Genomic DNA, 25,660 nt, shown 5'->3' on the forward strand with positions numbered 1-25,660 from the left:
GCCGTGGCATGTCCCAGTTAATGACTCGTCTGAAAGTTTGGTACCGCGTTTGGCGCAGTGCCGCCCTGCGTGGGCGAAGAACTATGTCCCGGTGTGGGACTTTACAGCGTGAGGCGCAGGTGCCATGATGGGCCACCTAGTTAATTACGTATTATATTAAAAGTCCACAGTTGGACTGCACATATTATTAATGGACCGCGCGGGGTCGCGAACGGCCGTTTCGGGCCGAACGGGGAGCTGAATTAAAATGATATGGCTATAATTACCTATTGTAGTTACTGGATGTTGGCGCGAAAGTTGAGAGCTCCCCGTGCATGAGCTGCCGGCCCGGGCGAGTGCTGGATGGCGACTGACTAACCTCCCTGGCCGCCGGGGCCAGGGAGGGGGGAAAATTCCGCGGGAAAACTGCGGAGCGCGGGAAGATGACTTCGGCCAGTTTTGTGAATGATAACCCTTTATAACATGATCATTACATTAACATTAATTATTACTGAATTTAGACTTGTTAGTTTTTGTTTGTCTTATCAAATACATGAATAAATAATACCCTTGCGCAGTGCCACACCCGGCCGGGCGCTTTGCACACTTAGGAGGCCGTGACTGACGTCACGCCGTTCGGGGCACTGCACTACGTTGCGCGCACGGGCGCGTTCGGGGCGCGGCACAGATCAGGTGTTGAGGACACATGCCGGCCTGTGCTCTCAGAGGGAGCACTGACGGCGGCGTCAACCATAAAAACCTTCTTCATGAAAAAACACTTCGATGTGTCAACTTTTATGGCGTTCGGTCAAACGTCATACATAGATACCAACATTCCATTATGTATATATATGTATATGCCTAGATGTATTTTAGTCTGTCAGTATGATTGAAACTCATTATTTAAAAACACAATTTAATAGTTCTGTTAACGTATCAATAATTATCATATCTACATTATGAGTGATTAAACAGTGCCACTTCGAACATAAATGGCTTATCATAAATTGAGCATGTGTTGTAACGACGATAAGAAAGGCCACAATCAACATAAATAGCCGCGATAAAGAGTTATCCGCACAGTTGGCACGGGTGCATCCTCGCGACCATGAAGAACCTCCTGGCAGCTGTTCTGCTGGCCGCCGTGTCCTGCGGGGCGACCAGGAACCTCACCTTCCCCGATGGCTTCTGGTTCGGCGCCGGCAGCGCCGCCTACCAGGTGGAGGGCGCGTGGAACACCAGCGGTCAGTGCAGTCCCTGACACGTCATCATGGCTTCACCGTTCATTTTATACGTTGATAGTAGTATATAATAGCCGGAGCTGGGACACGGGTCCGGGATGGAGCGAGGCGCCGGGTCAGTGACCGATTACTCTGACGTCACGGCGGCCATCTTGGATGACCGTGACCGTGACCTTGACCTTGAAATTTGACCCTCAAAAATTGCCAAATTTGTCAAAATTGGGCAAAATTTGCCCAAAATTCCTCAAAATTCGCCAAAATTTAAATTTCTGTGGGAAAAAATTCCGCCAAAAAATATAAAAAAATTCCACAATTCAAAAATTAGGATTTCGAAAATCCTCAAAAGTCGCTTTGCCCTAAAAAGAACCCAAATTCCTAAAAACGGCTTAAGCATCCATGTCTAAAGCCTCCAGTAAGCCATTTCTAGGAATAAGGATACCATGACCGCCATCTTGGATTATGACGTCACCGTTTCAATTTCCGTTATGTCCGCCATCTTTAAAATCTTTATTTATTATCCTATTTAAATGAAAATTGTTTTAAAATTTATAAATAAATTCAGTTAATAAAATTTTTGATAAATATATTAAAATAAATTACTTTAATGACACGGAGCTTGGAGTCCTCGGTTCGAACCCGAAGAGTGCAATAAAATAAAAATGGCGACCGATCCTTCCACCGTGGTGGGTGCAGGCAGACTGGCCCCCACCACTTTGTTAATAGCATATATATCGTCAGGTGACATGTCGTCACGTCCGCCATCTTGAAATCATCCGCTGGAGACCATAATCTTGTTTCCGTCAGCTAGAGTGTGCTAATACCATGTTAGTATAATTTTCTGGTCACCATACATTTGTCCTCAACTGTTGACATTGAACTTTGACCTTGACCTTGAAATTTGAAATTGACCTTGACGACCATCATGGATCCAAAATTTTGCATTCAGTACATGCTACCAGGAGCTACCACATGCTAGTGGTCATTGCCACCATCTTGTTTTTGTCTGCTGGAAGACACCATATTGTGCGTGTACTCGTCTTACCATCATAATAGTCTAAGTTTTACCCGCTAGAGTGCAGTAATCATTTATTACCGAGGTTCCCCTGCCATCTTGAAATTTGGACTCCATCTTGAAATCATGTAATTATTTAGCTAGAAATGCGGGAAAAATTCCAAAATTAATTTAAAAATTGGCAATTATTCTACAGATTGATTCGATCCGCTCCTGTCCTTGGTTCGATACTCGATCGATATAATAACGTTTAATTTTATGTAAACAAATAATAATTTCAATAAACCATGTTCAAAATTCTTAAAGAGACTTTAAATCCTCTACTACCTTTATCCTATATGCCATCAATACCAACATCTTGGAAAATTCGTAATAGTTAACCTAGAAATTCAGGAAAAAGTTCAAAATTCATTAAATAAAATTGAAAACAATATACTGAATAATTAGGTTGACTAAGGTCCTTGGCACGATCCTGGACGAAGCTAAAAGAAATTTAATTTAAATACCAGAAAAGTGTAAGGTTCGAGAAATAAAACACTACAAATTCTTTTACAAACATAATATTTATTACACAATTTATATCCTACTACAGGATCACTTGCGAAAGCCAGCAATTTTATAAACATTAAGCCCTGCATAGACGTGCAATGACTACTTCTTAGCTCCAACAGCTCTAAATGCTCCAATAGCTCCAACAGCTCCAAAAGCTCCAAATGCTCCAAATGCTCCAAATGCTCCAAATTCTCCAACAGCTCCAAATGCTCCAAGTCTCCAAATGCTCCAACAGCCCCAAATGCTCCAACAGCTCCAAATGCTCCAATTGCCTTTTATTTCAACAGCTCCAATGATATTGGGCTACAAGGCTACGAGCCTAAAAGAATCTAGCTGGTTACGAGTTATACAACGCTGCGAGACTGCATGACTAAAAGACCGCATGGTTACGAAACTACATGTCTATGAAGCTACAAGGATACAAGTCTATTCGGCTCCAATAGCTCCAACAGCTCCAACACGCAATGTACGCAATGTACGCGCAATACATGCAATTTACGCGCAATAAATGTAATGATTACACAGTACACACAAGAAACGAAATGAAGAAATAGTACACACACAGGAAAAAACGGAATGTACACACAGTACACAAGGAAACGGAATGTACAAACAGTACACACAGGAAACGGAACGTACACACAGTACACACAGGAAACGGAACGTACACACAGAAAACGGAACGTACACACAGTACACACAGGAAACAGAACGTACACACAGTACACACAGGAAACGGAACGTACACACAGAAAACGAAACGTACACACAGAAAACGGAATGTTCGGTAACTTTATATTGTGTATATCTTGACATTTGTTGTTGTTTGAGCTTGGACATATCTAAGTATATTTGGGCAACTTTTCTTGCTTGTGTGTGCTGCGTTGCGGAAGAATTTCTCATAGCAAGCTGTGCTCCAGACACCGGAAAAAACAAAAGACAGTCTACTCAAGATGGCCGCCTAAGCACATGTTGGTGCTAGGCGCTGCTTCAATTTTATCGAATAAGTTTGTTGGAAGTTTTCGTTCCCGTTGTCACGGAACACGGAATGTACAAACAGTACACACAGGAAATGGAACGAACACACAGGAAACGGAATGATCACACATTCAGTAGCGGAAACACAGGCTTAGTTGGAAATCAGAATACAAGAAATAAAAACATTAAATTTTTACTTTCAATATTTAATTTATTTCTCAACATTACACAAATACAAGTAAAAGATGCCATTATTGTATGTAGCCAGCTTTCCTCAGTTCTTTAAGTATGAAGGATATTTCTTTGATGCACGAATAGTTTCCTGCACAAAGCGAGCCATGTATAAGTCTTAGCCGGTCAACCAATATGTTTGGATCTTTCCATGATGTGTAATCAATATCTTCTACCACCATCTTACTTGCTTGTTTATTATACAAACTTTTAATATCACAATCGTCCCAGTGATCATAATAAGAATTATCAGATTTATTTATTATAACACGTCGTTACCATCGTTTCGGTCTCAGGACACCGCCACATTCTTCGATCTTGTCAGCTTTAGGTGCTTCATCACAATCTATGCCTTTGTCAACAGCTTCAGAGTCACTGTTACAATCACTGTTGAAGACATCCTCTTCAACCAGATTACCGTATGAATTCGATATAGATGATGTCGCAGTGTCTTCATCGTCTTCTTGCTTACTTTTTAGGAGTCCATCATTTTTACAAAGAATGGAGGATCTACTGAATATAGGCTTGAATGTATTCTCACTTTTCATGTTGTTGATACTTCCATTAGTTTCAGTCTTCCCGAAGCCATCAGCATCTTTCAATTTATGTTCTTCGTCACGATCGGGTGAGCTGATACCATCACGCTCAGGACAAGGAAAATTATTGTCGTAATGCAGATCACTCTTCTTTAGTCTAGTGGATCCATCGATGTCCTCTATGCCGTAAGTAGGCTTGGCTTTACATTTTCTATCATGTCTGTTAAAGCGGTCAATTCGTGTTAACAACCTGCTACACCGATTACAGCCTAACATTTTGCGTAGTGGGATTTTAGCACAATCATTCCTCTCGTGACGTCTAGCATTCCTTTTCATGACAAAATCCTTGCCACAGTATCTACAGCGGATTCCTTCCGATTCAGCTGCAGATAACAAACCACGATCCATGCTAGCTTCTGTGACTAATGTTATATACAAACTGAGAGTTTTTTAATTGAAACCATTTTTTAAATAGAATTTTTTAAATATTTCATCAGCGAGAGTTAAGTTATCTAATGCAAAGCAAATTGATGCAAGTAGCTCTGCTTGTCAACAACAGATGTCGACACATTTTTGCTTGCAGGTAAATATCATTTATTTTATGTGGTATGCGGGATGCTCACTAATGATCGCAAAAGAAGGATGGCTTCGCTAGACATCAAGGAGAAGGAAGTTCGTCCTTCGTGATAGTGTTTCTCTTCCTTCTTATCAGATATTTTTGGACTGAGAAATGTTTTATTTTTTTAAATCCACCTTATAAAAAAATTTCGTCAGTTCTGATTTAGTAGCAGAAATTAACAATTTATTTGCATCATAGGATAAAATGACATCACTCATTAGGTAAAAAGTCCTTCATGCGGAGATCAATTTCTCATCTGTAACCAGAAGCACTTGGAGAAAACCACCATAATACTGACAAGAATAATCAGTAGCACACGGAGAAAACCACCATAATATTGACAAGAATAGTCAGTAGCACAGGGAGAAAACCACCATAACATTGACAAGAGTAATCGGAAGCACACGGAGGAAACCGCCTCAAGTTTTCTTTAATGACATGAAATTACAGAAAAAATTAATAAAAAAATAAAAAATAATACTAAAGATTCCGTTAGCTTGTGATCTTCTCATTGTTGTGCAAAGTTAGAGTTCTTCGGGTTTTCTCGATGACACACAGTGTCAGATGGTGGTAGTGTATGTTAAGCACAATGTTTGAAATCAGTAGTTAGGAATATCCGAACCGGGGACAGAGGTGCTTGGTGCAGGATTCAGGATTAGTGACCTTTCACCCCTGACGTCACTTTTATGACCTTTAACCGATGACATCATCACCGATTTCCTGGAAATTTCCCGATTTTCCCCCAAATTTACTCAAAATTTCCCGTTTTCCCCTCAAAATATCCTCCAAATTTCCCATTTTCCTACAAAATTTCCCTACAAAATTTTCACATTACCGCAATTTTCTAACAAGCCCCCCATCATCCCATAGAGGCTTGGAATCACCCTTACCTAGCCACCCATATATGACATCACCACACCCCCATCTTGGATTACGTCATATCCGGTCACCATCATTTCCAACCACCATTTTGGATTCAATTTTCGCATGCTATTTCATTCCATTATTATTATGCAATCATATAGTATTACATCATATCTGACCGCCACCTTGGATGACCCAGCCACCATCTTGGATTATGTCATTTCCATTAACCATTTTGATTTCTAGAACTTTCTACTGTCTCTATTACATCGCCACTGATAAGACTTAGGAATTCGGATTTAAGGTTTTCACATTAAAAAGATTATACAATCACCAATTTGTTTTATAGAAACTCCCACCATTTTTTTAATTATGAAATCACACCTACCACCACTGAATCGAGTGCCCCGCTCCTATGTTGTACTTTTCGTTACGATAACATCATACCATTTACATGCATTACACTACGGTCACATAACCACCGCCATATTGTATGACTTTGACCCCAACTGACATTTATAATTCTACCATCTTAGATTCAACAATTTTGAATTATGTAATCACACCTAACACCCCATAATCGAGCACCCTACTCCTATGTGATTACATTTTCATTATACAGTCATAGTAATTTTATCTTCTGAAGGCAGCCATATTGGATTTTTTAATCCTCACCTTTAATCTAGGACATCATGAACGTCATATTGGACTATGTCGGCATCACCAGCTCCAAAGCCATCTCGGACTCTAGAACATTTTATCATTTTGAATTATGACATCATGCCTGTCTCGTAATCTAGTGCCCCACTCCTACATATTGCAGTTGTCGTTAAGACACCAAGCACCCGTACTTTACATTATGATTATATCAATATATATATATATTTCATCTTCTGTAGTCAGACATATTGGATTTTCATCAATGTAGCCCCTTTAGAACGACATCTTGGTCTATATCAGTAAATAGGAAATACCGATTCAAGGACAGGCGCAGGATCCAGTATCCAGCGGCCATCTTGGATGAAGTCATCTAATCCATATGCTAATCCATGCTAATCCGTATGCTAATCTATGCTAATCCATGCCAATCTATGCTAATCCATGCCAATCTATGCCAATCCGTATGCCAATCTATGCTAATCCATGCCAATCTATGCCAATCCGTATGCCAATCTATGCTAATCCATACCAATCTATGCCAATTCGTATGCCAATCTATACTAATCCATATGCCAATCTATGCTAATCCATATGCCAATCTATGCTAATCCATATGTTAATCCATGCTAATCCATCCGCCATTTTGTATTTCTAGAAATTTCCACCAACTTCGAATCGTGACGTCACCGTTGCACTTTTCGTCACGGCCGCCATCTTGGATTCGAATTTTTTTTTCGAACTTCAACTTTTCGAAATTCGATGTAAGCATCAGCCGCCATCTTGTTTCGTCTGCTGGTGGCAGCCATCTTGTGACGTCATATAGTTCTGTTTGTCGCCACTAGGTAGCAGCAGGGATTATTTTATTTTTTTCTTTAACTAAAATATTTTCAGTGCCGAGGCTGGGATTCGATCCATGGGACGTGAAAACGTCCAGGATGTCGATGTTAGAAAGCAGGCACCTTACCAACCCGACCACGAGACCAGTTAGGATAAGGTGGAATAAATAATCTATATATGCTACGTACTGACGGCAAGTTTATGATAAATGGGGGGGAGGGTGTTTTTGCCTTCCTTAATGCATACCTAAGGCGCCACATTTGAAATTAAAATTATTATACAGCCTCCATCTTTAATTCCAGCACAGACTACCAGATGGCGCTAAATTCAAAAATTAGTTGCCATAGGCGCCGCCATCTTGGTTCTCAAGTTGGCTGGTAGATGTCGCTAGTATCGCGCGCCAAATTCAAAAATTAGTTGTCAGAGGCGCCGCCATCTTGGTTCTCAAGTTGGCTGGTAGATGGCACCACTTTCGCCATATTTTAGTTCATATAATCGATACCAGATGACGCCACTGTTGCCATCTTTAGTTCCTAGTGTTGCTACCAGAGTGTGCCACCGTCGCCATCTTTAATTCTTAAAGTTACCGCCGGAGCGCGCCACCGTCGCCATCTTTAATTCTTAAAGTTACTGCCGGATGGCGCCAAGTGTTATGTAGTCAGTCGAGACAAGTCGGGAACGAGTCGAGACAAGTCTAGACAGTCGAGACAAGTCGGGGGGACAAGACGAGACAAGTCGGTAGCCTGTATTCACCAAGTTCTCCGTTGCCGCCATATTTAATTAATAAAGTCGCTACCAGATGGCGCCACTGTCGGCCATATTAATTCAAGGCATTGTCGCAGGATGGCGCCAAGTTTAAATTAAAAACCTACAAGTGTTATGCAATGTGTAACCAGTCGAGGCAAGTCGAGATAAGTTTGGAACCTGTAGCCATATTCTAAACTATGTTTATTATATATGTATGCCTTTATATGTTTAGGTTTGATGATAGAGTATTTATAAAATATTGGTGTTGTGTAGAGTCTCTCTCTTCTTCTCGTAGTGGCAGAAGACATCTCAAAGGTAGTGTTAGAATTTATGTATTAAAGCAATCAGTCTAGCTGAGGAGGTTAATAACTTATAGTTACAACTTTTTAAAAATACTCTGAATTTAAAATAATTTTTAATAAGAGGGACCATTAAATGGTTTGAAATTAAAGCAAACAACTTAAATGTTAAACACATATTTATTTAAATCTTATTACAAACAGCAAGGGATAGGAAAAATCACTGATTTAAAAGAATTAAATAATGAGTAATAAAAGTATATAATATTCACACACTGCACATCATAGTGACAAAGTCAACATAACCTATTTACATAAACCAGAGACCCAATTATACATAGTAGTATGGATGGTCGAATAGCCAGAATTTAAGTAGCTGAACATCACAATGGGCGCAATGGAATTTGCCATACATTTTTATACATTTATCCAGCTGGTTTCCATAAGTCTTTAAAAGTTTGTTGAAGCTAGGACAGTTTCTTTCATTATGTAAATCAACAATGTTGGCACTGCACAGTTCACTAAAGATACTTTTTTGTTTGTCTCCTAGGACGTACACTACATCTCCTTCTTCAGGTTTGACGATGTCACATAACACTGATGAGATTTGGTCAAAGCTCACTTCACCTTCGTTCCACGAGAGTCCATGCACTTCATAAGTCAGTTTACGATTCTCGCTTTGCGACTGTCTGTCTAGTTCGGACCAGTCACATGGCGGTTTGAATATGTATTCGTAGGTCCTCAATACATCACCGTCCTCGATGAACATTGCTGCAAGTTGCTTAACCACATACCCCTTTTGTGATGTGAGGCACTGAATGTTGCAGAGAAATAATGACATTTTTGCCAGTAACCACGATAACTGATGTGTGAAGCTGTGCGTAGTTGATATGGAGAGCTGCCGAGTGCTAGCTCTGCAAGGCTGATGCTAGTTCCACAGGTATGACTGCAAGGCTGTAGTGCTGATGTTGTCTCTAGGATGCTGAATGTCAGACTGGTTGTAACAACCCTTGGTGTCGTAGTACACACAAATTTATTATTCGTCATCATCATCACTATCCCCCAAGCCACTGTCCGTTCCTTCATCCACATCTTCGTTCGCCTCTTGCGCTTCCTTTGCGGCCTCGATGCAGGTCATAACAGCCTGATATAAATAGATAATAAATTCCTCTTCCTCAGGGAACTCAGCGAGAATGTTAAAGGCGGAGGATTTAAGGTGGTAATGTATATCATTAAAGTCCATACCTATGTAGCGATGTACTACCTCCATTACAAATTCCCGAACATCGTCCATCGTTACACTGTTTAAATTACAATCGCAAACACTCTCCGCGCAAACACTGGTGGAAGCCATGATGATAGGAGCGCAGTTAGAAGCAGACTAACACGTTAGCGGAGCGATGCTGTGAGGCCCTAGAACTCAACCTTCAATGTATTCCCGAAAGTTAACAACAGCCTCAACGAACCGTTACACATTCCAAACCTCCCCCCCGCCCCTCTCTCACGAAGCAGACAAAACAGATGTACGCCACAGGAGCTAGAACAACTGAATAGCCAAATATATATTTAGACTGCCCAACTTCATAAATGACATGAGATAATTCCTGTGCGATAATCATACTTTAAATAATGCAATGTATGTATAAACAATAATCATTCCTAAGTACTTGAAAAAAAAAATGTAAGTGAGGTGTTATTCACCTTTAGCGCTTCTCTATTTCTGTATCTGCTACCCACGAATTAAATTGAGACGGGAAACCCCACCATTTCACAAAAGACCGGCCATTTCTTCGTTTGAGAACTTTTTCCACCAAATATGTGTCCGGATACATCGTAGGCTGGATCTCTTCAGCATAGAAGCCACCACGAATAGGCTTGTGGTACAAGTCTTCGAGGTAGTAGGTCCTGGGTTCCGATTCACGAACGTGTGTCACACGGAAAAGTTCAGAACTCCAATTCACCGTGAAACCTTTCTCAAAGACACCTTTCTGCTTGGAGATTCTCACAATGTCACCAACATTAGCTTTATGCTTGCGTGTATCTTTCTTCTTCGTGTTGGTGAATACAGTTCCAAGTAGACGATCATCCTTTACATCTTTAGGCTTCATTTTCGTGGTAGAATGCACTGTGGAATTATATTCACTTATAAGTTTCGACAAAAGATCCAACCATTTGTAATTACCATTAACTGTGAACTGACGCCACATCCTGGTGCGCAATGTTCTGTTAAACCTTTCTACTACAGAAGCTTTAGCATTACTAAATGTGGAGTAGTGATTGATAGCAATCTTTTTCATCAAAGCCTTGAAGGCTGCATTGTAAAATTCCTTGCCAAGATCTGTCTGTAGGTGTGACGGTATGCACCCATCACGTAGAATGTCTGCCATAGCCTTGGTTACATCAGCTGCATTCTTCGATTGTACAGGTCTAGCCCAGGCAAACTTGCTATACACATCGATGACTGTTAGCATGTACTTGAAGCCCTTGTTTATTCGTGAATATGGAATCATCTCAACAAGGTCTGCCTGAAATAAATCATTAAGACCATACACTTTAACCTTACGACGTTTGTAGTTCCGTCTTGCAGGAGTATGAAGCTCTCGGGCAATCCCGGCTTTACTCATGATATGTAACCTGCTTCACGCAGTTCTTCCAGAATAGTCAGTATTTCGTTATTGGGACCAGTATGTCCGGCTGATTGCGAAGCCAGTAACAAGCGAAGTCGAGAAACTAATTCATTTGGATCATCCCAGTAAATACAATCCTTTTTGCGCTTCAAATCAAACGTTTTTTGCACTAGTCCACTACCTTTCTGCTGCGGTCCGATACCTCCAAACATGTGATATATAATGCCGAATTTTGGATGTTCCAATGTCTTATACTGTCCAGTAAAAGCATTATTATTTTTAAAATATCCATTTGTGATTTCAAGTAAATGTCTATACTGTTTTAAGGCCATTTCGGAGTATACAGATGGATCTCGTGTGAATAGTAGTTCGTATAAGCCAGGTGCAACCCGAACAACTTCATGATTCACACGCACCTCACTTTTGGGGAGAAAGAATATTTCTGAATTTCCTATAAACCATCTGTTTTTGCGACGATATACTCCATATATGACATCATTTACTCTAGGGTTAAAATTACTTAGATATGTTTGTGCTTCGTCGGTATTGGATTCATCTGATGTAGTAGGTTCTGAATTCTGATGTTTCCTATACCATAGATTCAGTGGTAAATCATCATCGCTGCTACTAGATGTAGCCTTAGGTTGAGGGTTTTTAAAAGTAGATTGTAAGGGTTCTTGTTTCACAATGGGCGCAGGTGCTACCTTTTCAAGTCGGGAAGTAATTGGTTGAAAAATAGCTTCATTGATTTCATTACGCTCTAAGTGAGCCCGTTTTGCTAATAAATATTTTGCACGTACATTCTTAATGACGTGGTCTAGCTTATCTGCCTCGAGCGACATAACTGAAGACAAGCAAGATAACTGAAGTCTTATATAGCTCTAAACCTGAACCGATAAATGTTAGATCGATCGCACTTGTGTACCCAGATTTACATCCTACGATGTCTAAGGCCTAGTACGGGGAACTATTGGTTTAGGAGTCGCAGGTTTCGGTAAAGCTATTGGTTTAGGAGCAGCAGGCTTCGAACCTGTATTGATGAGAGAAAATAATTTATGGATATCATTCTTCAGACTATCGATAGTGCGAACCATTTGTGTAAACCTCTGAGTGTTGCCTGTGCTACTTACACTTATTGACTGCAAAGAATCTGTTAAGTTTGATGTTAGAATATTTTTAACCCCAGTCAAAATCGATTCACGCAACTTTCCTTTAAATGAAAAGAGCTTATTTTCCAACAACGAAGTAAACATGTCACTTAATTTTATTAGCATTTCAGAAAGATTTTTATTCAGTTGATCCACCGAGTGCTGCTTATTCGTTTCCATAGTATGCAAGTAGTTGGTAAGCTCTAATTGTACACTTCTCATGTCAGTGAGTGAGCTATTGAGTCCAGTAAACCGTTGCTTCAACTCATCCGAAATGGTTCTTAAGGCATGAGTAATCAATCCGGAAATACCGACAACATAGTTTTTATTAACAGCATCATCAGGATCTCTAGGTGTGGCCACGCATTTCAAATGTTTACCACCCGCACTACAGTGTCCATCATATGTAGGAATCAAACACGACTCATACTGATGTTTAAGACTCCCACCAACAAACTTGGAGACGCTATAGTTCATTCTTCAATGATGCACAATTATGAAGTGGTCGAAACCGCGGCGATACCTGCCTTTTTGTAAAGGAAAATCCTTTACAATGACGAGAAATCCGTGCTTAATGCTCCAGCATAAGGAGCACATATCTTTAAATTTCTGAAATGGCATGTCTGTGTTTACATGATCATCATAAGCGTGACGTAAATTAAGTTGTCCATGCGGAAAAGTACTATAAAATTCGCGTTATCGCGGAGCAAATGTTTGGGTATACGGCTATATGTCTGACACAGGTATATGCAGTCTACCTTGGCATGTCTGCCCATGGAAAAGTACGCTTTAATTATGCCTTGCTTCTCGCACGCAACATCGTCGAAAATAATCACCGAATTAGCCCTTGCATTGTCAGGAGACACGACATCTGTATTATCGCTAAATGGAAAATACTCCAGTCCATCCACCGATTGTAGAATCGTAGCCAGTCGCTGGTACTTTGGTTGTTGTAGTGATTTCGAGTATAGGTACACGTTTTGGAACCGAAGACCGTTTGGTTCCTCTAGTAAACTCAGTAGTACACACGTTTTTCCACAGTTGGATGGGCCTGCGATTATCCATCGAACAGTTGAGGGTAATAAAGACCCATGTCGCGAGTCACAAGCATCGACTTCATCATCATTAGTGATGCGCACTGGTAACGACTCGCTCTGTGCTACGAGCTCCATGACACTAAGTGGAAACCTATAAAACAGACATACTTATAAGGAATACTATCAGTTCGTTGTTATGGCTCGAGCAAGAAGGAAGGTACAGAAAGGCGGAGGGTTAATAAATTCTGTTATTAACAAGCTACCAATTGAACTACACCTGCCAGGATATCAATACTGTGGACCAGGGACGAAATTATCGAAACGACTAGCACGTGGTGACCCAGGCATAAATTCTCTCGACAAAGCTTGCAAGCAGCATGATATTAGCTATTCACAAAGCAATAATCCAAGTGATAGGCACCTAGCCAATGGTATATTAGCAGACACAGCTGCGCAAATTGCAAAGAATTCAGGGACAAAATTTGGGGAGAAAGTTGCGGCTTGGGGTGTAAATAAAATCATGCGTGTTAAACGTAAACTCGGATCGGGTATAAGGCACAAACCCATGAAGAAAAAACAGAATAGGAAAGCCCACACAAAGAAGGGTGGACTGTTGCCCTTTATTTTCCCAGCGCTGGCTGCGCTACGTAGTTTGATTGGTGGAGCTGCAGGTATAGCCAAGTCTGTTAACACCGCTAAGAACCAGGTGAAATTGCTAAGTCAAAATGCTCAGCATAATGCTACAATGCAGGCACTCGCACGCAAATCAAAAAACGGGTCCGGACTCTTCTTGCAGCCTTACCCAGTTATGGGAGGAGGGGGAAGGCAGGAACCCAGAAGCAAGAAGAAGGGATACAAGAAACAATAATAAATAACTTACCGAAACGTCCTCTTACCAATGTAGACTTAAAGGTAGCAATAAAAAAATTAAAAATTCCATACTTTAGAAATGTGTTTATGAGGAACAACTTGCCAAGAAAACCATGGCATAATGAATGTGCTATAATTAATTTAGATTCCTCGGAAGGGCCTGGAAGTCATTGGGTTTCCTTTAGCAAGAGGGGACTGAATGTTACATATTACGATAGTTTCGGAAATTTGCCTCCACCATTAGAACTGCTACGATATTAGAAACAATCTAAAATAACCTACAACTATACTAGACAGCAGAGGATAAACTCATGGAACTGTGGTCATTTATGCATAAAGTTTCTGCTCTATGTATATAAGAAACACAAGTAAGAGTTTAGGCTCACAGTTCAAAAACGAGGGAAAGTTGCACCACGTAGAGAGACGTAATCGTATAACCTGAAATGTCGATCACGTTAATACTAACAGGAAACAGTTCGGAACTATGTTCCACACACTTTCCTCCCCTAGAACTTAGTGGAGGGGAGTGGGAAATGGCTCTTGTTGACTTCCACAGCTATAATAGCATTCCTAATGTTCATGAAACAAACAATATATTTCGATATATCCTAAAGGGTGACGAGCAGCCACGTGAACTGGTTCTACCAACAGGCAGTTATGAAATTGCAGACATTGAGATGTATGTGAAACAAATGCTACCTACTGATATCTCCTTCACATTAAGAGGCAACCCCAACACACTACAGTGTGCAATGTATAGTGATGTAGCAATAGATTTCCGTGCTAACGATACTCTACGAAGCATGCTTGGCTTTGAAGCTGGAATCTACAAGGAAGGAATAATACATGAATCAACACTGGCTGTGAATATCCTTCCAGTGAACGTCATACGTATTACAACCAATATCGTCGGCAACAGTTTTCTCAACGGAAAGATAAACAGCATGCTACATGAGTTTGCTCCACTTGTACCACCCGGATATAAAATAACGGAACTACCAAAATGTCTCATTTATACTCCAGTCACCATCAAGAGAATACAGGAACTGATTGTGCGGGTTGTTGACCAGGACGGTTACCTAATTAACTTTCGAAACGAACAAACCACTTTACGTCTACATCTGAGGAAATATGGGCGTGAAATACTTTAATCTGTATAAAGGTAGGGGAGTGACGAAACCTAGAGTCAGTAGATCACGAGACCTCAAACGACTAACACGTGTAAACGTACGCTTACTTAAGAATTTGGGGTATAAAGTTAATCAAAATGGCTGATAGTATTTTAGAAATTGAACAGCCGATACAATACGATGACGACATTACCAAAATTGAATACCATTATTATAGGCCATTCCTACATGGTCCCTATGAAGCAAGCTCTGAGGTAAGAATTTCAATACAAAATGCTGATATCTACACTCTAATCTCCAAGAGCATTCTACGCATACAGGGCACTTTCACCAAGGCAGATGGTACAGCACCGGATAATGCAAAAATTATAAACAATGGAATAATGCACATGATGAGTCGGATAGCATATGAGCTGAATGGTGTTCAGATTGATGAGTGTCGAGATGTGGGGACTGTATCTACCGTGAAAAACTACTTGTCACGCACAAGTGATGAAAATGGACTTAGTAAAATGTCAGGGTGGAGTCTCGAAGACAACTACAGCCTTCCTGTTACGGCAGCTGGACAGTTTGAGATTTGTGTGCCACTAAACATCTGCTCGGATTCGCAGAAGACTATAAGCATATTATCATAAATGCAAAGCAAGAGCTAGTGATAGTATTGGTAAATACATTTACTAATGCCATTGTAGATGTAAGTGTCCAACCACAACAAGTGTCACTAACTCTAAATAGCTTCGAATGGCTTGTTCCACAGATCACTGTTTCACCATCCCAAAGAACACGGCTTCTTCGACTGGTGGAGAAGAGAAAAAATATTGACCTAACTTTTAGATCGTGGAGCATAGAATCATATGCAAGTTTACCACATGCTCAAACAATTTCTTGGAATGTGAAATCGAGTTTTTTCACAGAGAAGCCACGGTATATAATCGTAGCATTTCAAACCGCTAGACATAACACCATTAATGCTGATAAATCGAGATTTGACCACTGCGATGTAAAGAATATCAAAGTATACCTCAACTCAGAAAGCTACCCCTACATTGATTTAGAAAACAATTTCACTAATGGATATTACTTACTTGCATATAACATGTATGCAAACTTCCAGTCGAGTTTCTATGGACGGCAGTGTGCACCGCTTTTGACTCCTCAAAGTTTCAAAGACAGAGCAACTCTGTTTATAAACATAAACAGAGTTGCTCTGTCTTTGAAACTTTGAGGAGTCAAAAGCGGTGCACACTGCCGTCCATAGAAACTCGACTGGAAGTTTGCATACATGTTATATGCAAGTAAGTAATATCCATTAGTGAAATTGTTTTCTAAATCAATGTGGGGGTAGCTTTCTGAGTTGAGGTATGTATCTCGTCAGGATGAAAGGATTGCTTCAAATGTAATAGATTGCAAAATTGAAGTTACAACTTCAAGGAACATCCCTGCTTTAACTCAAGCCTTTGCGATTATACTACATGATAGACTTGTATCGTATAACCCAAGAGACAAAACTGTTAAAATACTATCCTAGAAAGGATATTGGCTTAGTCTCGTCTCGACCACCATGACGAAATGTGTAAACCTCCAAGGCTTCTCTAGTCAGTATGGGTTTATTATCAAGGAACTTAGCATTGCAGATGAAGAAGGAAATGTAATAACACGTAACTTTCAACCTCCATTTGAATGGCGATATCTCACCAGGAAGCATCAAAAAACAAATGCTTGGCTCACTAGAAATTTTCATGGTTTACAGTGGGAACACAGACTCTTTCCTTATGCTTCAATACCCAACATATTGGCAAGTCATCTGACCGGACCTGTATTGGTTGTAGGAATAGAGCATAAACGGTGGCTAACTAACTATTGTAAGCATCATGTGCTAATATTAGATGTACAAGCAGAATATGACTGTCCATCATTGAAAGAATTAAATAAATTGTACGCGTGTAATAATAATAGATGTCCAGGTCCGATCTCAAGACACAATGCGAGCATGCTTAGGGCTTGAATGGTTGATCACCGCGTTGGAATGTTGGAGGCCGCCAACAAGGCGGTGGGGACAACAACGGAAGCAACGGTACATGTGACTGGACTGGAGGGGGGTCCTAACGGTATAAATTGAGGCCAACACCCTAGACACAGCAGTCAACTCATAGTCGAGTGGGTATAGTGCTGCTGCTACAAATTCAAGCAAATGCCGTTCGATCCGTCTGCAAAGTACGCGGAAGTAACGCCGGGATTCTACCGTGTGAACTACATCACCGGGGATGGATACTTCCAACTAGAGGTCTGCAACTTCGGTCATCACTGGACCAGTGATTGTGACGAGGAGGCTCCGGACATCATCGAGACATCCTGCAACAAGGTAGATTATGTCGTCCATTATCTAAGACCTGACAGTACATTCCCTACAACATTAGAAGCTCTTAAGGCTGCATCAGCGACTGAAACTATAAGCTCGGAACCAGACTATTCCTCAGTAAGGTGCGAGTTGCGGCGCAACACCGATCCGGAGGCAGTTATTAGTTGGAAGGAACAGTGTGACGGGTTTATTCACAACACCACCTACGTTAACCATCATTGGTACACATCCTGCAGCTTTATACTGTGTAGACTCTACCGCTTCTTTCCCCACAGTTAAATTTGTAAGCTAAGAAGAAATTTGAAGCTTTGTGCGGTTGTTATTATGTCTTCGCGCCATGACATTGATTTCAACAGCTTGTGGTGGAATACGTGTGAATGTATTAGGACCATACCCTTAGAGGACATACCAAGTGAAGCAGAGGATGAGTTAACATTTCTACACAATTGGTTTGAAATCGAGTACTGCAGACAACGTGGGCGACGGTGGTCACGTGAAGAGCCGTGGGGACGATCCCCTGAGCTTGATCGTTCACCAATAGAGTCATCACGTCAAGTTTTTGTACACGTAACCTCAAATCATCCTGCTCGTGAACCAATGTTACCACCAACCATCGTTAGTAACGATGCTGTCGAACTACTGCCAATTGCATCTCGTCAATCACCTCCTACATCAATCACAGAGAGACCGTCACCTCCATCAATTGTGGGGAGACCAGCACGGACATCGCATCTCATGCTAGGAGCGAATCTAACATCTAACTGTATGAACGAGGGTGAATTGTCAATTAACATCTCATAGAGTATAACATACAACTGAAAATAATTTTAACAATGGACTGTTCTAATAAATGCTCTACTCTATGGAATTGCATAACAGACATATTTATCCAAGTGATACATATATTTTTAAATACGACCCTCGACTCGTGCGATGGCAGTCGAGCTGAAACTGTGGTGGTGTAAGGACCTACAGCAGAAGTAGTTAACCAAGATGTCTAACTTTCAACCAAACAGGATATACTCCAGTGTAACGCCTGGGCTAGACACTGTTGATTATAGTGAGTCTATCGACGGGGTTTTAAAAGAATTTTCGGAGAGTTGTGACGCTGTGTTTCACGTGAAACAGGTTTTAAACCCAGGACCTCAAGATACGCCTCTAGAAGTTATCAACTGTCAGGGCTATGGGCATTGTAGTGTGAATATGATGAGAGACGATACAGTTCTCCCTGCAATGGCTGAAGAGGTTTTCGCACATGCATTCAACCAACCAGCTATTCAGTCACCGCCAGCAGCTGCATGTGGTCAGACTTTGTCAGTCCAGACATCATCTAGCTGTACCCAGATGAGTCCCACATCGCCAGCACCTACTACATCAGTAGCAGTCCAGCCTAAACGACGGCGTCAGCATCGCCTTCCCACATCTCGCAAGAGTCGAACCCGAGATCTCAGTCATCTAGGTCCGATCAGTGAAGACACCACTCAAGTATGTTCCACAGAAACCACTAGTGATGAAAGAACTGTTGAGATTGCTCGTGTAGCTGTACGTTCATTACTTCTGGAACTATTGAGCAAAGTATAATGTTATTTATATCAATTTTCTCTTTAATATGTATTTCAGAGTATATCATACCCTATGTAACTTGTAGTTATGCTTAATATTTAGGTATTGGGTCTCTGGTTTATGTAAATAGGTTATGTTGACTTTGTCACTATGATGTGCAGTGTGTGAATATTATGTACATTTATTATTCATTATTTAATTCTTTTAAATCAGTGATTTTTCTTATCCCTTGCTGTTTGTAATAAGATTTAAATAAATATGTGTTTAACATTTAAGTTGTTTGCTTTAATTTCAAACCATTTAATGGTCCCTCTTCTTAAAAATTATTTTAAATTCAGAGTATTTTTAAAAAGTTGTAACTATAAGTTATTAACCTCCTCAGCTAGAGAGATTGCTTTAATACATAAATTCTAACACTATCTTCGAGATGTCTTCCGCCACTACGAGAAGAAGAGAGAGACTCTACACAACACCAATATTTTATAAATACTCTATCATCAAACCTAAACATATAAAGGCATACATATATAATAAATGTAGTTTAGAATATGGCTACAGGTTCCAAACTTATCTCGACTTGCCTCGACTGGTTACACATTGCATAACACTTGTAGGTTTTTAATTCAAACTTGGCGCCATCCGGCGACAATGCCTTGAATTAAATATGGCCGACAGTGGCGCCATCTGGTAGCGACTTTATGAATTAAATATGGCGGCAACGGAGAACTTGGTGAATACAGGCTACCGACTTGTCTCGTCTTGTCCCCCCGACTTGTCTCGACTGTCTAGACTTGTCTCGACTCGTTCCCGACTTGTCTCGACTGACTACATAACACTTGGCGCCATCCGGCAGTAACTTTAAGAATTAAAGATGGCGACGGTGGCGCGCTCCGGCGGTAACTTTAAGAATTAAAGATGGCGACGGTGGCACACTCTGGTAGCAATACTAGGAACTAAAGATGGCGACGGTGGCATCATCTGGTATCGATTATATGAACTAAAATATGGCGACGGTGGTGCCATCTACCAGCCAACTTGAGAACCAAGATGGCGGCGCCTCTGACAACTAATTTTTGAATTTGGCGCGCGATACTAGCGACATCTACCAGCCAACTTGAGAACCAAGATGGCAGTGCCTCTGGCAACTAATTTTTGAATTTGGCGCGCGATACTAGCGACATCTACCAGCCAACTTGAGAACCAAGATGGCAGTGCCTCTGGCAACTAATTTTTGAATTTGGCGCGCGATACTAGCGACATCTACCAGCCAACTTGAGAACCAAGATGGCGGCGCCTCTGGCAACTAATTTTTGAATTTGGGGCGCGATACTAGCGACATCTACCAGCCAACTTGAGAACCAAGATGGCGGCGCCTATGGCAACTAATTTTTGAATTTAGCGCCATCTGGTAGTCTGTGCTGGAATTAAAGATGGCGGCTGTATAATAATTTTAATTTCAAATGTGGCGCCTTAGGTATGCATTAAGGAAGGCAAAAACACCCTCCCCCCCATTTATCATAAACTTGCCGTCAGTACGTAGCATATATAGATTATTTATTCCACCATATCCCAACTGGTCTCGTGGTCTGGTTGGTAAGGTGCCTGCTTTCTAACATCGACATCCTGGACGTTTTCACGTCCCATGGATCGAATCCCAGCCTCGGCACTGAAAATATTTTAGTTAAAGAAAAAAATAAAATAATCCCTGCTGCTACCTGGTGGCGACCAACAGAACTATATGATGTCACAAGATGGCTGCCTCCAGCAGACGAAAACAAGATGGCGGCCACCAGCAGACGAAAACAAGATGGTGGCCAACAGCAGACGAAACAAGATGGCGGCTGATGATTACATCGAATTTCGAAAAGTTGAAGTTCGAAAAAATAAATTAGAATCCAAGATGGCGGCCGTGACGAAAAGTGCAACGGTGACATCACGATTCGAAGTTGGTGGAAATTTCTAGAAATACAAAATGGCGGATGGATTAGCATGTATTAGCATGGATTAACATATGGATTAGCATAGATTGGCATATGGATTAGCACAGATTAGGATTGGTATGTCATACGATATAGCATAGATTGGCATACGGATTAGCATAGATTGGCATACGGATTGGCATAGATTGGCATGGATTAGCATAGATTAGCATAGATTAGCATACGGATTAGCATGGATTAGCATACGGATTAGATGACATCATCCAAGATGGCCGCCGGATCCTGGATCCTGCGCCTGTCCTTGAATCGGTATTTCCTATCTACTTATATCATCTTCATTTGACCTATAACATCTTGCACTATGTCCCTCACCTTGAACTTTCCACTATATTGGATTACATCATTTATGTTCGCCTTCATATATGTCGTCACCAACACTGTCTTTACCTATGGCATCTTTCTCATCGCATTTCACATTACTGTAGGCACCCTGAACTTCCCGCCATCTTGGGGTATGTCATAACATATTACTTATAACATATCCACACCACAGCCATCATATATTATGTTGTCACTCACTTTAATCTTGACCATAAACATATTGTATTATCATCTCATGTAAGCACCCACTATACTTGATTATATAATCATACTAACTTTCATCCTCTGCTAGAGAATGCAGATGAATTATTCGTTCTTTTCGTAATGAGCATCACGTGATCATCCCAAATACTAAGATAAAAAATGTATTGCCATTAAACTTATCACGGTCCTTACACCAAAGACATACTGCAGGCTTGTGCACTGTAGCACTCTACTCAAACTGACTTACATAGTTAACATTTTCTTTACATGATTTCATTTGTGCTTACATTTTCCTTGAGGGCTTTCAATTGCGCTTACAATTTCTTTACATTCTTTCATTTGCACTTACATTTTCTAAACATGCTTTCACTTGCGACTACAAGTTTTTTGAGGGATTTCCTTTACACTTATGTTTTCTTTGAGTGTTTTAAGGTTCGCTTATGTTTTCTTTACATGCATTCCTTTGTTATTACATTTTCTTTATATTGTAATTTAGTATCTCATGTAAACAATATTTAAGTATTCATATATATTATTAATCTTAATAGCAAATGTTATGGTCATGCATGCATCCTTATTTTTATAGTTGTCACCATAAATTAAGCAGGATAAATTAAGGGAAATAAAAACATAGTATACATGAAAAATTTATTTTATTTACAAAGTTTATTATATACACAGTATTTTACATAAAGTAAAGCATCTATAATGGGTCGAAATGGCTAATTCTCAGCTCCAGACGGTTCACCGAATTCAGCGTCCAACCAGATCCTTTACCCATATATTCTTCTTCTTTCTTGCAGAGTTTTTCGATACTCTGTTTAACTGACTGCTTCACATCGTTTGAAGTATAAATTGCAGCAGCCGATGTCTTGAAAGCACGCTTGCTCACTCGATTCTCGTGCGGCTCCGGTTTACCATACAGACAATCCAACCATAAGTTAAATTTTAAATGCCCATGCGATGCTGTATCGTCCATAAGCTGTTGTATTATATTCTGCTCAATATCACTCAGAAAAGTGCAAATACCTTTTGCCTCACTAAAAGTATTTCGATAGTAATAGTCTTTCAGAACTCCTCCAAATGCAGATTGTGCCAAGTAAAATCCGTTATCATTTGTCTGTAAATGACCAAGAACAGTGTTAGAGTTATGTCCAGATGATGATGCGGGTGGTTGTTTATGCTGATCTCCTTTAATGCTGGAGCCTGTGCGCATGGGTAGCTCTAGTTTAAATTGAGGAGTCGTGACGTTCACATGCTGTTCTACAGGCAAGCGGTCTTCACATTTACAAATCTTCATATGTCTTTTCAAACTATCAATGCGAGTAAACCACTGATTGTACTTAACACACTGAATCTTTATACGAGAGGGACTCTTCATACATTTACTTCTCTCATGCCTTCTTGTATCATGGGGAAAAGCAAAATTCATGTTGCAGTAGTTGCAAGGATGTCTATTTGATGTGCCTTCCATGTCTCGGTTAGCTGTGTCCAAGACCGACGGTGCTACACTTAAGCTTGGTGTGCTATTTTCAAAATCAATGTAACGCGGCTGTGCTGATGTCCTCACTTTCGACCGCTTAGCTCTTCCTTTACATATCTTCAAGTGTCTTTTCAAGTCATCGTAAGACTTCTTCCTATAGTCATTACAGAAAACAATAGTGCGAGATGGATTCTTCAGGCAATTACTCTTCTCATGACGTCTCATGTTGGAGATCGTTGAGAACATCATATTACAATGCGGACACCGATGCTTCATTGGTGGTGATGGCTCCATGCAGGATTCCGATGAACTAGGGGTGGATTACATACTCTCCCCAGATGCCTTTGTAGTTAAACAAGAAAGAGAGCTCCCAAGCGATGTTCACTCTTCGGAGTCAGGATAACTAAGCTACTAATTCCGACCACATCCCTACTTATAAAGCCAACCCCCCCCCCCCTTCACCACTACGGCACTCTTCACATCATCAACATGTTTACTTAGGACTGAGCTTACATAGGGTCTCTCTCTTCTACTCCAAATCATTCAACTATCCTAGAATTCTTGAAACTATCTAGATGATGCAGAATCATAACCTGACCAATTCAATCACGAGATTATTCTTTGTATGGTAAACACAACTAAAAAATACACCTTCTCCAACCATCATGATCTATAATTAATAAAATGTTTCATATCCTCTTAAATATTAACATTTGTATAGGACTTTGCACACCTCATTTAATTTCACTATATCTACGTGGAACCATACATCATTAATACTATCCCAAATCACAGTTTTAAGCCGGCATATTTGTGTAATATTATCCGCTGTATTTTTCGTAAAGTTGCCATTCCAACCTAACCTACTGACATAATACTTAGTTAGATAATGTTAGGTATAATTCCATCCCATTATATAAGTTAAAGGCGTAGGTAATCGTACATAAATAATTGTCTCCTCTGTAGCCATTGTTCCAAAAGCAGCCAAATTTAATACTATCAAGTACCAGCCCATCATCATACAACTTAATATAATTCCATAAATATTTACAATATGCAAACATTAACTACACCATATTTAATATGTACTAGGTCCACCCAACAATCCAACATGAACATCAGTCAAAAGACAGTTTTTAATCTACGAGCCATAATATATACATTCCTATTCCTCAGCCCCACAGTACCCAACATTCATCAGCTTACAAACTCTTAAAATTAAACATTAAATTATGTATTTCCTTTCATTCTTTGAATGTTTCTTGCAGTAAAGAATTTTGAGTAAAATACTATTTACAGACAATACAATTCACATCATGCCATACAAAAAAAAAAAAGAGCACATCTCGAATTAACCATAGGAAAAATCCATGCAGCATCTTAAAAAACAACTAAAGATAATACTTAAGTTAGGTACAAAGTACGATCTGACATTCTGGTCGAGTCATTGCATATGAATACAAATATGAGGAGGGTACATACAAGCTAAGTCATTACATACGAATACAAATATGAGGAGGAGGGACCATAGCATTTGAATACAAATATGAGGAGAAGGAGTAGGAGGAGGGCTATGAGGAGGAACGATATGAGGAGGGATCGTAGTGTACATAAATCACACCAAACGTTACTCAAATACCAACTATGTTAACCAGAAAAGTAAATTGTAGGAGGTATGTTCCCAATTTAAATTTTTTCAGATAAATCATTCAGAAACCCAAGCATGAAACAAATAAATATCGTCGAAGATCAAAAGAAATGCAAAGTCAGCTGATGTCACACAGTCTAAACAATAATATCTATGTCCATTACATTTATATCAACCTTTTCCCTTATCAACCTAAAGTGTATGAAATGTAAGGCCAGCAAAAATAAATACTCGATACATATCACCCATTTTTAAAAATTGTCCTTTTCACAATAAAAATACTTGTAATCGTTATGCTATAGGGATACCGAAACCAGTTTCTTACTTAAATAACAACCACTATGCCACCAATTCATATTATAAGTACTGGTGATACCAATTCTCCTTACCCACATAATATGAACGTAAAGGCAAAAAATACTCAACATGTTAGAAGATATATAAATATATATAGAGACACAGACATTAGTATAAGTATTTTGAGCCATAAATTGTCTTATTCTCCTGGTCATCGTTAGGCTTAAAATAATTTAAATAAATATTTTTTGAATTTTTTCTGTAGCCTGTTACAGCCTATCAAAATTGTATCCCAGTATTGTACTCTCCTACTTAATTTTGTCTCCGGCCGTTTCATCCACGGGCTCCCACACCACTCAAGTCCTGATTAAGCATCGTCTCACGTCTCCCCGCTTCTCTGCACGTACGCGAGTGAAAT

The 25,660-nt window shown here is 40.1% G+C and overlaps 1 protein-coding gene across 1 annotated transcript in view; it reads left to right on the forward strand.

The window, feature by feature from the left end:
- Window positions 1–1,000: 1,000 nt before the first annotated feature.
- Window positions 1,001–25,660, forward strand: part of LOC134537929 (myrosinase 1-like) — a 241,491-nt gene continuing 216,831 nt past the window's right edge. The window contains exon 1 of the mRNA XM_063378905.1: window positions 1,001–1,223. Within this exon, the coding sequence (XP_063234975.1) occupies window positions 1,088–1,223 (136 nt within the window). The 5' untranslated portion in view covers window positions 1,001–1,087. The remainder of the gene's footprint in view (window positions 1,224–25,660) is intronic.

This window comes from Bacillus rossius, chromosome 12, assembly GCF_032445375.1.
Source record: "Bacillus rossius redtenbacheri isolate Brsri chromosome 12, Brsri_v3, whole genome shotgun sequence".
Lineage (NCBI taxonomy): Eukaryota > Metazoa > Arthropoda > Insecta > Phasmatodea > Bacillidae > Bacillus > Bacillus rossius.